This window comes from Hyposmocoma kahamanoa, unplaced genomic scaffold (assembly GCF_003589595.1).
Source record: "Hyposmocoma kahamanoa isolate Upper Pololo Valley unplaced genomic scaffold, ASM358959v1 210, whole genome shotgun sequence".
NCBI classification, from domain to species: domain Eukaryota; kingdom Metazoa; phylum Arthropoda; class Insecta; order Lepidoptera; family Cosmopterigidae; genus Hyposmocoma; species Hyposmocoma kahamanoa.
This window is the reverse complement of record NW_020653731.1, coordinates 9,904,688-9,920,331: the sequence shown is the minus strand read 5'-3', so window position 1 is coordinate 9,920,331 and position 15,644 is coordinate 9,904,688. Positions and strand designations below refer to the sequence as shown.

Here is a 15,644-nt window from a genome sequence, read left to right as displayed (position 1 = left end):
GGAAACCGATACAGAAAGTGAAAGAAATGATACAACTCGAGCTCTATGGACGAAGACACATCCTCACCCAGGAGAATCCACTAAGGCAACACGAAGCCCAACACCATCAACGCTCATTCCTAACAACACTACTAACCACATACCCAAATCACTAACTACTCTAAATTCAAATTCAAAATAATCTTTATTTCATAGGTAAGCATTATTACACATGAAATCGTCACAATATTAATCTCTACCGCTCATTCGTAAGGCAGATTCCCCTGAGAAGAATGAGCAAGAAACTCTAGGGGTTGCTCTTTGTAAATAACATTTACAATATTTTTTTTTTATTTGAAACATCAGAGATCGAGACCACCTCCATAAGCTAAACGGGTTACTACCACGGATTTTTGTCATCCAAGTACGCAGAAGTTGTATAATAACCTTTAGTATAAAGTTTTTGTTTCACTATAGTTTTAAACCTCGTGAAAGGCAAATTTTGTATATCAACCGGAATCTTGTTATAGAAGCGTATACATTGCCCCTTAAATGATTTTTTGACTTGGTGAAGACGACTATCACGAAAAGCTAGTTTATTTCTATTCCTCGTATTAATGTTATGTCTGTCACTATTTTTCATAAATAAATTACTATTCCTTTTAACATAAATTACATTCTCATAAATGTACTGTGAGGCTAGTGTAAGAATGTTAATTTCCTTAAACTTATCTCTCAAAGATACTTTGGGGCCCAGATTGTAAATTGCCCTAACTGCACGTTTCTGCAGGACAAAGATTCTGTTGATATCGGCGGCATTACCCCAAAGCAAAATGCCGTACTCTTACTTAATAACTTAATCATTAACTACTCTACCTACTTTCTGTCACTTTCTGTTCCGGCTGTGCAGGCCGGCAGGAATCTGGACACCGATTGCGGTTGGTTGGTCTTCCCTTCCACAATCCTGGGCGTGTCACACCCTGAAACTGTGTCCCCTGGTATATCCGGCTTAGATTTACTCTGGCTGGATGTGGTGTCAATGAACAAAGAGCAATGAGAGACTTCAAAAAGGAGGAGGTTCTCAGTTCGTATGTATTTTTTTTTTTGTATGTGTGTATGTTTCGCGATAACTCCGATATTTATGAATCGATTTCGACGAATCGTTTTTGTTGGAAAGGAGCTACCTCAGTAGTCGTACCATTTAAAATTCAAGAAAATGTTTCACCACTAAGAGTGAGAAAATCCCTAATGAATCCGGTTTATCGAATTTCATATACTTTTAGCTTAAATAAGAGACTGGCTCGCGGCACCCAATACACCATCACGTGCCGGTAATCCAGAGGCTAAAGAGTCACCATAGCTTCATTAAAGTGTACCCTCCGGTCGGGGAAACTAAGCAGGGCCGAATAAGTCCCGCTCTGATCCCGCTGTCGGACCACCTCCCTCCTGGGCATGATCTACCTTGGCAAACTTGGAAGTCCCTAAATAGGTTGCGGGCCCAAGTCGGCCAAAGCAAGGAGTGTATGCACGGGTGGGGTTACAGCTCGGAGAGCGCATGTCCGCGTGGTATCTCTCCGCAGACAATGGCACTGTCCTGCCCTGCGTGCCCAGGTGTACCTGCACACACGAGACCCTGTACAACGCCACTGATAATGCTATCCCAGTCGCTAAGTACTGGTCCTCACAAATATAAACGTCCGACCGCCAAAAAGAGCTCTCTCTACTTTCCGGTAACCGATTTCAATAAAACTTGGCGAATAGTTGTAATTCCAATGAAAATAAAATGTTATGGTGACCTAGAGCTGATCTAATAATAAAACGATGACAGATGATAGGAACTCCTCAATAGTGTACAGCAGCTACTTTGTGTTTGGGCTCATATGATTCGTTTTGATGAGGACTTCCATATGCATTTCAGTTATCGTTGAGGAGACTGTGGTAAAGAACACAGCGAAAGCGGACAAGAAAATTGATGAGGTTAGTTTTTATTATAAAATTTTATTTTCTGAACTCAATTTCAACTTCTCGTTATTTCGCTATATAAACTCACGTGTATTAGAAATGACGGTTCGAAATTTCACAGAAATCATTTTATGTCTGGGTGCACAAGCCATGTTCGTATTTTCTCGAATTCTTATCGAATTAAAGTACGGGCACGCTATGATGGCCGTTTTGACAGATTACAATAGTGAGGTTGTAAGCTGATTAAAAAGTTTTAACAAAACGAAAATAAAAATGTTTATTTAATATATCGTCAATTCGAAACTGCTTTGTTTTGCATTGAGCTTTGACGCGAGTTTGCCGAAGGTAGAAGTTGTGCTGGACAGCGATCCTATAAGTGACGATCGTATTACATTTTTTTTAAATTTCGACTTTCGAAAAACAAATGCCGTGATGTGTCGTAAAATTATACATCCATAAATTTTACTGCACGTCACTATTGACAACAATGTACATCAATTAGCTCCGATTAAGTTACGAGTATCATCTCCAGATCAGCAGCATTGTTAATTAGGAATGGGTTTCGCAAATCGTATATAGTTATTGAAACTATATATTGTGCCATTATCGAATATCCGATACTGTCTATCTTAGAAACTATACATCGATATTGCTGCGTATCGCGTATTTTATAGCGATGCCGAATCACGCCGAGCGATTACCGAGTGGATACCAACACGAAATCATATATTTTCCAAACTATATACCGAGATTGCTTCGTATCACATATTCACTGAGTGGATATCAACGCGAAACCATTTTTTGTTCGTCTTCGAAACTGTATACTAACATTGGCCCGCATTGCTCTTGTAAAACTATATCCAATAATATATAGTTTCGAAATCTGATTCCGAATATCAGTAACGGCAATTTATCAACGCAGCACGCACGCGGGCTGTATCCATGAATATATAATTTCAGAAAATATATACTTTCGATACGATATTCAGAAAAAGCTATATTACCCATTCCTATTGTCAATCGGAGCCCAATAACCCCGCAGTTTTTTCTGAATCATGGACGTATTTAATTGTACTGTCTTTTCAATTGTATTTTATGGAAGATTAAGTAATTTTGTTTTTTTTTTTTTCATTTTAAACTGAATCTTCTGTATTGTTACAGTACACGAGACCAATTCATATGTACCCGTGATAAAGTAGAAAATAACTAAAAAGAAAGTGACTAGCAACATCTCCCTATGTTTTAAATAGCATTTTTACAGCTATTCCTTTAGAGTTGATGCGAAATATATTTTATGGTCTTGATGTAAGAAAAAAAACGCTAGTATTAAGAAAACTTTCTTTTTTTTAAAGTTCAACAAGAATAAAAACACAACAACAGATTTGTACAATAAATAAATCAACTACAACATGAAGACAGTTGAAAATGACTTAAAATTAAATAACAATATATTTACAAAGTACGGTCAACCATTCATACGAAACGCACTCATACACCAATCATCATACAATTTAATGATCTTTATGATGGTGAATAGTCTTGTAGACGGGAATTTTGACAGGGTAAGGCTGCGGTACGTGGACAGTGACAGTCTTTTCAATCTTAATTGGGACGTGTTTTTCTACTGGGTAGGGAACATGTTTCACTACTGGATAAGGCACAACCTTTTCAACTGGAATACTAATCTCAGTTTCAACAGGAACAGCTACTGGCTTGTGTACTGGAACCTTAACGGGATACGGTTGAGGTATACCAACGAGAATGGGTTTGGGTACATTCACATGAATAATCTTAGGGACCGGGTAGGTAACATGTTTGTACTGGGGTATTCCAACTGGTGTTTCTACGTCAACGTGTTCTCCAACTGGAAAAGCCTGAGACTGGAAATTATGTCCATCATCCCCGACGGAGTTGTGAATATCACCACCATCATGTCCGAATTGGTTTCCGGCATCTTGAAGAATCATATGTTGGAAATTACCTTCCCACCCATTGGAATTTTGTTGTCCATGTCCCTGTTGTCCAGAAGGATCAGCGTACTCAACACTATGGTCTCCCTGTTCTTCAGAAGCACTTTGTTGATATTCTTCCTGACTACCGTCTAGTCCATGCGCGCCGTGGTCGAAACTTCCTAACTCTTGAGCGGCTTGCAAGTATGAATCGCCATGGAAGTTGTTCGGCGAAGCACCAAATCCAGAATGGCCACTAAAACCACTAACATCAAAACCCCTGGGTTGAAGAGATTGAAATTGCTGGAATGAAGGGAAAGCATGTCCATTATGACCAACTCCATGGATCTGGTTTAAATGATAGGAGATATCGCCTCCTTTACCACCATCAAAATTCTGTCCTTGACCTTGACCTCCAGAGAAATGATTTTGCCCAGCGAATTGGTGACCCCCGAAATTATAATCACGGGAACCACCAAAATTATGTCCCTGGTCTTGAGAACCAGCAAAGTTATGCCCCTGGCCTTGGTTGCCTGTGAACTGGTGAGCTTGGCCTAAATAGTCATGACCTTGACTTTGTGCTGCAAAGTTGTGTGTTAAAGGTGCTGAAGGTGCTGAGTGATCATGTCCTTCTGAGGATCCCCCTTCACTTGCACTGTTGGATTCACTGCTTCCCGAGTAGCTGTTCGATATGACACCGGCCTTGCATGAGGCAACTGCCAGCACCAATAGGCATACCTGAAAATGAATGAAAGAGATAAGGTTAGGTTAGAAAGGAACAAAAGTCTCAAAAAACTCAAAATCTTCAGGAAATGCTGAGCAATTTTTAAATCTTAATTTGGATACAATATCCCACCAGACCAACAGGCATCAAAAGAGGCAATACATTTTATATGCAGTCCTGTTTTTTAGTTATTGCATCCTATATAAATAGATAGGTAAAGGAAATTGGAATTTATGTTCAGACGGCATCACACAAAGCTACACATTGACGGATCTTGTTCCCAGGCACTGGAGGTTATATTCGAACAAAAGTGTATAGCTTGATGTGCTGTTGACTGTACTAAACATTGATACGCCTTGATTCGGACGACTACACAAAACAAACTAAAACCAACAAATTTCTTTCAATTTTCCTTAGTCAAAATGATCTCAGCAACAAGTAAAATCAACAATTTTTTTTATAATATTATTTCTATGTTCATTGACCAGAACTGTAACAGAAAAGAAAAAGCTCATTTATCCACTGGATTGCATCAAATTGCTACCATTGAATCATTTGGTCTAGTTTCATGAAGACGAAAAAAGAATCAAGACCACACGTCGCCGCTGCCGCTATGGCATTCACATTCACTTTTCACCAGATTTCGGTATTTACGAGCATTCACTGCCCGCAAATTGATGTCAATTCGATTACATACTCGTATTACCTAATAAGGTAAATTTAAACTGATTGTGAATGAAATGATTGCGTGGTTTTAGTATTATGTTTTAATTGTTCAGCTCATTACGTTGACATAACAACGTCGTAAGCACATTTTAGGAGAATGTTTAACCCTTCTAAAATATGTGAAGTCCCTAAATCGCAAAGAGATATGGGCCTAAACCTGCTCCTTGGAGAACATCTTTAACGTATGTAGACCAAAATGGGTGCTCCATTTGTCATTTTCATTAAATTTACCTTTATATTATTACGGTTTGAAGTTAGTTCCCATTAAATTTAACACTACAAAATTAATTACAATAATTGGAGGTGACTGTCCTCGACCCTTTCTAATACCTTAAGAACAATGTCAAGACAAAAAACCGAAACTGACTCGCAATGTCATCTCTATTATTTTAATCTTATTGAAATGAGTAGTCTAGTTAAGCGAGTGTGACGCTCATTTGCATCATAAACATTGCTCTAATAAGAAACATGCCTATATAGTTTTACTCCGAAAAAGTAAAAGTAACCCACTGAATACCAGTGTAAGTTGACAGGTAGATTAAACTCTATTATATATCGATTTGATCCGTAGAAAATCGATTATGCTTTTGTCGTTTTTAATTGAATTTACGTTAAGAAATAAAGTCTTATAAAACAAGAATAAAAAAACATTTAAGTAATTGCGTTCACTTTTAATTATGTGTATTAACTCCAAAATGCTGCTTTCTTTATCAGACCCGCCTATTTCTCTTACAATTATACTGGGTTAAAATTTTATGCGTCAGACAAAATTTTGATAGTTTGTTAAAATATATATGAAATTTCCCTTTATAACGGTTTTCATAGTAAAAGGCATGTTAGTGTATGCTGACATCTTTAAGCTCTTTCATCACTTTCTTTCACATAAATCCGACCTAATTTATAATGTAAATAAAACACAGTCATTATTACATTATGTTGCGTTTCTCTTGAATTATTCGGAGTTTTAAATAAAAGTACGCCTTAAATGGCGAGTTATTTAAAATAACGGATTTTATGAATGGTGACCCAGTAAACATAAAATAAACTAATTTCATGCTTCGCGTTTGAGACTTCCAGCTACCACTACCAATCTATAGAAAATAATCGTGACGAACAAATTACAATGTTATTTGTGCAGCCCAATAAAGTACAGTTTCAATGTGTCTAAATTTTTTAAATTGAACAAAGTTTCTCCCACATAAATTCGCCTTATTTTTAATTGTTGTTGGCAAAAACCTTTCACAAAAGGCTGTCTCAGTTGATGACCATTAGTGCAAATTATTAAAAAAAAAAAAAACAATTTATACAACGCATTTTCCTGAGTCATGGTGGGCTGAGTTTAAGGATCATTATCTACTAAATCGGAGTGGAAAGGAGTTGTATTAGCAACCAATAGTATTTTGAATAATCTCCACTCAAGATATTATTGTTGGTTGCTAGAGCTTTTTTCTGGTCCGTTTTTGTGGATAATGGGGAAAAAATCAGGTAGTGTATTGTCCACTCCATAATCCATGCTTGGCAGTCCGGCATGGTAACCGTTCAGCCACGGAGGCAGTTAAAGTATTATTTTATGCTATGTTTTCTTTCTTTTATTATTTTAACATCTAGAATCATTTATGCTTGCTTGTAAATTACTGACTGATTGAAAAAAAAAATGTTATACCTAGTTTACTCTGTTGGTTATTATTTTTGTCAGTAAACATTCAACATGTCTTCAATATATTTGTATGCCTAATGATTGAGCAAGCACAGTAAAACTATACTTATATTTGCCTCTGTAAACTCCTAGAAACTACTGTTTTCACTAATAAATGACTTAAAAAAATGTATTTATTTATTATTCACCACTACCATAATGTATTTTTTATTATATTTTTTATTATTCTTGATAGAAAGATTGAACACAAAAAATCCTGTACTCGAACCAGTGTTTGTTGCCATGTTAGGGCCACAGCTCTTAGCCAACTGAACTACAGCCCGAGTCATAACCACTCCGACCGAGTCATATTTTTTTATGTTTCTGCTAAAGTAACAACATGTTTCTTACAATGAGTTAACGTTATTACGTTAATCACCATCAGAATAATGGCCGGGCCATTTTGTTGCACCCTGTATGGAGTTAATTAACTCTTTGGTTAACGGAACAGGATTACTATATACGTTCTTTAAATACGTTCACTGTCGTTCAAATAATGTGGTCTTAATTATGTTATGAAATTGACGTTCTCTTTTACGACCTGTTAGCTATTAAAGAGGGTAAAGTAGGACTGTTCAGTTTAGAAAATTTTAAACAATGACAGTTTCTATTAATAATAACAACTCAGCCTAAACGAAATTTAAACCCCTTCTACAATGGTTTAGTCCATACGTCGATCGAGGGATCAAAATATAGCGAAGCATTGTTTATTTTTCACCTGGTATAATTATCTACTATGTACGAGAAACTCGACTTAGGTTTAGTTAGTTTTTGCAGAATACCAAGTGAAGGGACGAACGACTCGCGCGTCTGGTGGGCAGCTTTAAATCGCAAAGACGTGACGGACGCTATAACCGCGCCCGTCACCTTGAGACATAAGTTGACAAGTCCCATGTGCTTCTAATTTCGCCAACACTTTTCAAAACACACACACACAAACAGAAATAGATAAGGTACGCTAGATGATCGATTCATTACATAATTATAGAATATATTATTAAAAAAAATGGTTCAACAAGCCCTTTTTGCTAAGTAGCAATGTTTTGAAATTTTGCAAAAAAAAATTCAAATTGTTCATTCAACATGTATTAATAGAATACAATTGGCAATAATAACAGACAAATGGTGTAAGCGAAATACCAATCTATAACAAATATCGATCCAACAGCAAGTAAAAGGGATTACGTTATTGATGATAAAATACATTCACTTCCGCAAGAACCTTCTAATAATTATTTTAGAATGTCTCTATCATAGTGATAGTTAAGTTAGTTGTATGTTTTGTATACGTCGACAAGATTTCAGTTACTTCCGTTGACCAAGCACCTAAATAAAACAACTATTTACATAACGTAACGGCTGTAAGTAATTGGCCTAGGCTGAGTAATTCGCTATTGCAAATGTAACGAAAACAAAAAAACATTTTGTTATTTCTTTTCTACTTGCGGTTAGCTAAAACCATAGAACTGTAAAAGATTTTTAAAAGATATTAAGTTACAAAACGTTAATATAATGAAATTTACATAAACAACAATAAACATTTGTCGTCTAAACAACAATAACGAAGAAATCATTAAAATTTTTGCTGTTCACGAATTATTTGAAATTACTTTTCTTTTTAATTTTATTGCGACTGTTGATGAATTATTCAATGAAAAGGAAATGATGAAGCTACTATACGGCATAAAGTAATCTTTTTCAGGCGTGGTGTTTAAGTTATATTATAATGTGTAACCGTTGACCTACCAATAACAAAGATTTTCACAGCCGTGACTGTCAATTTTAAAATTGCTGTATAGTGCACATGAACTTCGTGACTTTTGCAGCGTAAGAAACTTACATAGTCACACTATATAGTGACATGTCTACTGCACTAGCAGTTATCATGAAGTCAGACCGCATCTGAACTGCTTCCGAACTGCTTTCTTGTTATAATTATTAATACAAAGATCGAACACTCAGAAAAAATTCCTTCGATCCGGTCGAATTCGTACCGACGTCTTCTAGTTTACCGTGCTAGACGGTATACCAACTAAGCCACGGAACGAACCAACGGACCTCACGAATTTTTCTATGTGCTTGCGTCATGTCTTTGTATTTGGTTGTTCAACGACTTTTTAGTCGTAGCGCCATCTATGATTTATCACCCAGTTAGTACCTTTACAGTTACCAGTCCTGGCGAGAGATGTCGCTATTCACTGTATTTTAAATTTTTATTGAATTGATATTCAATTATTTTTTGTGAAATTACTTCACTAGTTTGTTATAATTATTACTACAAAGATCGAACACTCCGAAAAAATTCCTTCGATCCGGCCGGATTCGAACCGACGTCTTCTATCTTTGCTTCTTCTTCTTGCTTTTCCTTTCATGTTGCCATATTTAACCGACTTTAAAAGAGGAGGTGATTCTCAATTCGATTGTTGTTTTTTGTGTGTATATTACGCAATTACTCCTGCATATGTGAAGTGATTTTGAACATTATTTTTTTGTTGGAAAGGGGGTACCACTAGTGATCCCATTTAAATTTGAAGAAAATACTCCATTTATAAGGGTGGCAATACAGTTGATGAATCCGATTTCGCGCACTTTCCGTTAACTGATTTCAATAAAACTTGGCAAATAGATGTAATTCCAATAAAAATGCAATTGAAGTGCAGTTTGTGTGACTACGGATATAGAAGCAAAATTGCAAAAAAGCATATTCTTTGTGCAGAAAGTTTATCGTATACAATGTTTTGCAAAGTGTGTTTTTACTTATTGTTATAATTGTAGTTTTTTAATCATAATGGGAGCATTTTTTCACAACCAAAATTTTAAACACTTCTTTTCGCAGAACTTAATACATTGAAACTAAAACGTTATCCAGAAGTGCACGTAAGAAAATAAGTAGAATTTATGGCTACAGATGCATTTACAGTTCTTGTGATGTTCACTAAGTGCAGTGTTGTGTATTTTTTATGTCTAGTGCGAGTTAATGTAGCGTAAATATGGGTAACTTTATTACGGTTAAACATTTTATTTTAGCAGGAGAACTCCCGCCATTGTAATAAAGTTTACCTGTGCTTAGACCGCAAGAAAGTTTTACAAGGCTCTGGGATGGCAAAGTGCCCAAATTGATGAGGAGAGGTACATACATGATTCCATGTTCTAGCTTAATCAGTGTCCCGTCAGAGATGGTAAAAACATTGCGTGTGTACATTTTGAATGAATTTGGTCACATTTTTGAAATTGTTTTAGGTTATGTTTAAATTTCACTATAGTTTATTTCATTGTAGGTTTTTTAACTATTCGAGTATTTACGGAAGTAACGTAATGCATTAATTGATAGCTTATAGTGAACTTAGTCAGCCATGGTCATCGAATCTGTAAAGAGCCCGAAACACTGGTTTCTTTGAAAAAACAAAATTATACGCGATTTAAATCCGTAATAATAATTATAAATATAAAAACAAAAAAAAACACGAAAAACGTCTGTGTAATCCCGCAACATACACAAAAAAAGCAGATGAATTAAGTACCTCCTCCTTTTTTGAAGTCGATTAATTCATTTTGAATGTGTAACAATGGCGACAACCAAGAACTCGATATGATAGCATAGTTTTTTCACTTATCAGTTCATGGCTTAAAAGTTTACCTTTTCGTTCTAGACATAAAGTTAATATTCGGTCACCATTAGGTTGTGACATTCTATGTTTTAATCATCGGATTTTTTCTTCAAAACATGTTCAGTCAAGAGCACAGTTTGACACTTTGGACTGTTCTTATAGCAAGATAGTGTTGAAATTAAATCTTAGAGCGGTGACACACACGCGCGACTTTAAGCAGCGGTGCCAACAGATGCATGTTTTGAATTAATGAACTAATTTATTTATTTAATGTATTAATTAATTTTACTCTTAAATTTTCAACAAAACAAAGCAATGTGCATAAACTTATACAGATTTTCCGTACATAATGATTCAACATAAGCGAATGTATGCGATGCAATCGCCTATAAAGCGCATTTGCGTGGCTGCGAAGTCGCCGAAGTGTCACGCTTGATCCGTTGGGACACAATAATATATCATTATATAACATTGTAGCGGTACTTAACTAACCAATTAAAAAACATACTTTAATTGTTCTGTTATAAGGTTAACATTTGAAGTTACGTTTTTACCACATCCATGAGTTTCTCAGTAAAATTTTTAGTCTCGGATCCGAAGTTTACACTTTAGAAGTACAGTAAACACCACTCTCAAAAAATATATAATAATCATTATTTTCCGTATAAGGTTGTTAACACCTACTTAAGAATATAATGATGTAATTACAATCTGTGTTAGAGATCTAAAATATTAATCCTATGATTTAGTTTAGGCTCCAGCTTTCCACAAATGCGCTCTGTTGGTTAGTTTTTAATTAAAGGGAAGGTTTCCAATTCGATTCGATAACTAACGATTTGTTAACCGATTTTGATGATTATTTTATTACTGGAACGAGGATACTTCAATAGTGTTTCATTTAAATTTGAAGAAAATATTCCACCTCTAAGAGTGTCAAACTAGGAGACGAATCCGGTTTCGCGTACTTTTCGGTAACCGATTTCATTGAAACTTGGCAACACAGATGTAATTCCACGAACTTTTCAGGCAGGTTTTTTAGTACTCTATACTGAGATTATTACTTAAGGCTTTTAGTAAGTTTAGTTTTAGTAAGTAAGTATGTTTTAGTACTTTTTGTGGAAAGTGAAAATAAATTATTATTGTTATATTTTAAGAAACAAAAGAATAACCGAACAATAAAAAAACTACTGAAAAACGAAATTAATCTTTCGGTAACTTTTTCTTTTATTACACCAAGTGACGGCACGAACTAGTCGTGCGTCTGGTGGAAGGCGACACGCCTACTAATAACAGGTGCAGTGAGCTTCAAATTACAAAGATCTAAGCGGTACAATCACCGTCTCTGAACCGGTTACTCCACTACATAAGGTTAACAAATCCTATGCACCCTTACCCTTCAAAACTATACCCTCCTTGTCTTGACTAACGCATTTGCAATTCGGTACCGTTCGTGCTATTGGCACACAAAGTTTTTTTTTCTTTGAATAGCTATAACTTTTTTATTCCAAATAATATGTTAATAACTCTATTTCGCAAAAAAAATCGATTACGTTAGTTATATAAGGTGGGCAGAATGCTTGGCGGCAGAAATAGGTATCGTGGCAGTACTTCCGTAAATGAACCCTTTCACAAGGAAGTAGACCTCATAAACAGGGACAGATACTTTGTCTCGTACACCTGTAAGTACGATGGCGAACAAGGTGAAGTTAGGGCGCAGTGTTAAGCAGCGGAAGGTTGCCTATTTGGATCATGCACAGCGACATAACAGATCAGTTGCACACCATAATGACGGGCAAAGTATATGGGAAGCAGAAAGTTGAAAGAAGGAAAATGTCATAACTTCGTGACATCAAAAGCATAAAACCACTTCCGTGCGTACCTCCGGTATCTTCGAACTTTCGGCGGAATACATATCTTTTACGCGCGAGTAATAGCTTTAATGTATTGTCCAGCAGGTTGATATTGACCTTTTAATTCTAGTGTTGCATCGGTAAAGGGCCTCATTAGCAATTTGTTATTTGGCGAATTTATTGTATTAGTGTTGCGAATCTGTATGGTATATTAAATAGTTATAATTTAAGACTCGTTAATTTCAACTTAATTAATGTGTGTCTATTGGTGAGGACCTACAATTGGCGTTCCATCGTTATTTAAGTTTTTGTTCTTTAAGATAGTCGTTGGTCTTCACATAAATAAAAATAAAACAGGCTAGCTCTGGACAAAGACAGATAGAAAGCCAACCTTCAATAATGAAGAGACACTTGAAAAAGAAGATGTACTTGGAATAGTTCTTTAATACCAGGTAGTTATTTCAGATAACAGACGAAGAGTTAATTAGGCCTTAAAATACCGAAACAAATTAGCCGTTCCATACGTTTTGGTATGAACTTTTTGTATGGAGCAGTTAGTTCCGTGATTTGAGAAGTGTCCCTGCAGTGAAAGTTATTTATTTTCATTATATCATTGGCCTCGTTGGCAATGCGATTGCCTCCTGTGAAGAAAGACCTAGATTCAACGCATTACTGAGTTTACTCAAATAGTCAGTTGTTCTGGTATATTAACCGATATTTGGTTAACCTGACCATGGACAGTAACACCGTTTACCGTCAAGTTTAATATGAGTTTTCCAAGTGCTTTCTGTGCAACTGCTTTTCCATAGACAAGTATCAACAATGTACTGAGAAAATTCAATGATTTGCATTATATTTTATTGAACATTTTAAATTGAATAATATAAGCACTGCGACAAGAAAAATACTGACATCTTTGTGTGCGTGGCGTATTAAGTGCTGTCCGTGAAAGGGTTAAATGGTAAAGAAAAACTTAATGATGAGAAGGCATGAAGGAGACTGGCAAAACTCTTTGTAATTCCCAACTTCTGAAATTTCCTTTTAACAGACGCAGCGTTGTGGCTTGCCTAAAACTCTCTCCTTGTAGGAGACTCATGTAGAGCAGTGACATACGCCCCGTATACACTGGAAGATGAGAATAACTGCCTCCGTGGCCGAACGGTTACCATGCCGGACTGCCACGCAGAAGTCCCAGGTGCGATTACCGGGCCGGGAGAAATATTTGAATGGCTTACATTTATTTCTCTCGTGATTTTGGGTATAATTTGGGATTGTTTATGTGTGTGTCCATGGCACCCGCGACTCACCGCCCCACAATAGGGTTTCCCTAGTGTGGGGCTATATTGAGTGTGCGCGTTATTACGATTATTATCCCTTGGAACTTAATTACGGAAAAGCCCAGTATAGAACTCTCTTTAAAAAAAGTGTTATAAATGAACAAATTTGTGATGCAGTCCAAAGGAGAAACACACCTAGAACTTTTAAATGCAAAAACCTTTAGATCGGTTCTTGTAAAACATCGATTCCTTCATGTGGTTCCTATGGCTTCACAGACCATAGCAGCCTTGTGGCATCAAAGAGATATTAGTAAATACTTAAGTTATGGAAAAGAAATCATTTCACTCATAATTGAATTTAAAAAAAAAGACTGAAATTCTAAATAAGAATTTCGAATACACACACCGACTTTCAAAGGACTAAATATGAAAAAAAAATCAATCACTTAAAAACTTTTAAACATCGAACACAGGTTTTCGCACTTTTTTGCACCGTTTTTGCACTAAACACTTTGAAATATAAAGAAAAATGACTTACAAAAGTCTTCATGTTGCTACGTTTAGTTTGCGGGCTCCACTACCCGGTATCGACGATGCAATGATGGTTACCATTCCACGCACTTACATTTTATACTACCGGGAAGTGACAGTCACTTACACCGAACTCTTTTTGAAAGTCGTCTGGTTTTGGAACCGTACAGAGTTGCTAATACTCCGCTTTTTTATTTTTATCGAGCTCTATTGTCATTTAATGGGTTATATTATTTACTTGTTAAACGTCATGCGTAGTTATTCGTTTATGAATAAGTTGTCTACTTAAGCAATATTATAATGACTTAATTTTAATTTTACATACAAAAGATCGACAGCGTACTAACAACAACGGTTAATAAAGTAATAACATCAGCTATTTTATTTTCTCCAACCATGTATAGAAAATGCAGTTACTTGAATATTGTTTTTTTTAATGGCACTGTGCAAAATCGTTCTGTTCCAGAAACTCTGCATAGGTAATTTTGATACAGAAAAGTCGACTGTATTACTATCAGTACATAAGTGATGTAACCCCACGAAATAATAATATAATAATAAACATTTTAACAGACAACTGAGATCCATAAAAATATTAGACCGAAATTAAAAGCATACTTTTAGTTAGTACGAGCACTTACATTATTTTTTATTTACAATACCAAGCGACGGGATGAACAAGTCGTATGCCTGGTGGTAAGCGACACGCCTATCCATAACAGTTGCAGTGCCAGGCAAATAATTTTAATAGCAAACTGCCACTGTGCCCGTCTTCCTGAGACTTAACTTGACACGTCTCATGTACCTGTAATTTCACCAGCACCCTTACCCTTCGAAACCGGAACGCAGTAATGCTCACATTACTGCTTGGTGGCTGAAATAGGTAAGGTTCTCTTTCCCACGGAGCTCTACTGCTACTTATTCTTCCAGAAACTTCGAAATATTTGTTCAGTGTCGCAATTTTGGGCCCTGCAGTTGTCTTCAGAAGGTTGTTGGGCCTGACGCGTATTCTGTTCAGTATCGACACGACTTTTTAAGTGGTATAGCCATGAAACTATCTACACGCGCATCAGCGATCATAGATGAGGCACTGCAGAAACGTGACAACCCCAACAACGCCCTGAAGGCGTTGTTATTAACACTCAGAGCATTCAGGGAGCGCTGAGTGTAGCTCGTCCACAGAGCAGTAATAAGCAATGCATGTAGAAGATAATGACAGATTTAAAGTTTACCAAATTCATTATAAATATATATAGTAATCATATTTGACCAGAGATGGCTTTGTTAATCTCGAGTTAAAATCGGGTTATACCCCATTAATGCCCTAAATAGAGGGCAAAAA

At 36.1% G+C, this 15,644-nt stretch overlaps 1 protein-coding gene across 1 annotated transcript; it reads right to left on the bottom strand.

Annotated features, from left to right (window-relative positions):
- Positions 1-3,294: 3,294 nt before the first annotated feature.
- LOC113227413 (filaggrin-2-like) lies at positions 3,295-14,374 on the bottom strand. Its single transcript, XM_026460322.1, has 2 exons — positions 14,310-14,374; positions 3,295-4,628 (listed from the first exon to the last, which is right to left on the bottom strand). The coding sequence occupies exons 1-2, from the start codon at positions 14,319-14,321 to the stop codon at positions 3,453-3,455; spliced, it is 1,188 nt and encodes a 395-aa protein (XP_026316107.1). The 5' UTR covers positions 14,322-14,374; the 3' UTR covers positions 3,295-3,452.
- Between the last annotated feature and the right edge of the window lie 1,270 nt (positions 14,375-15,644).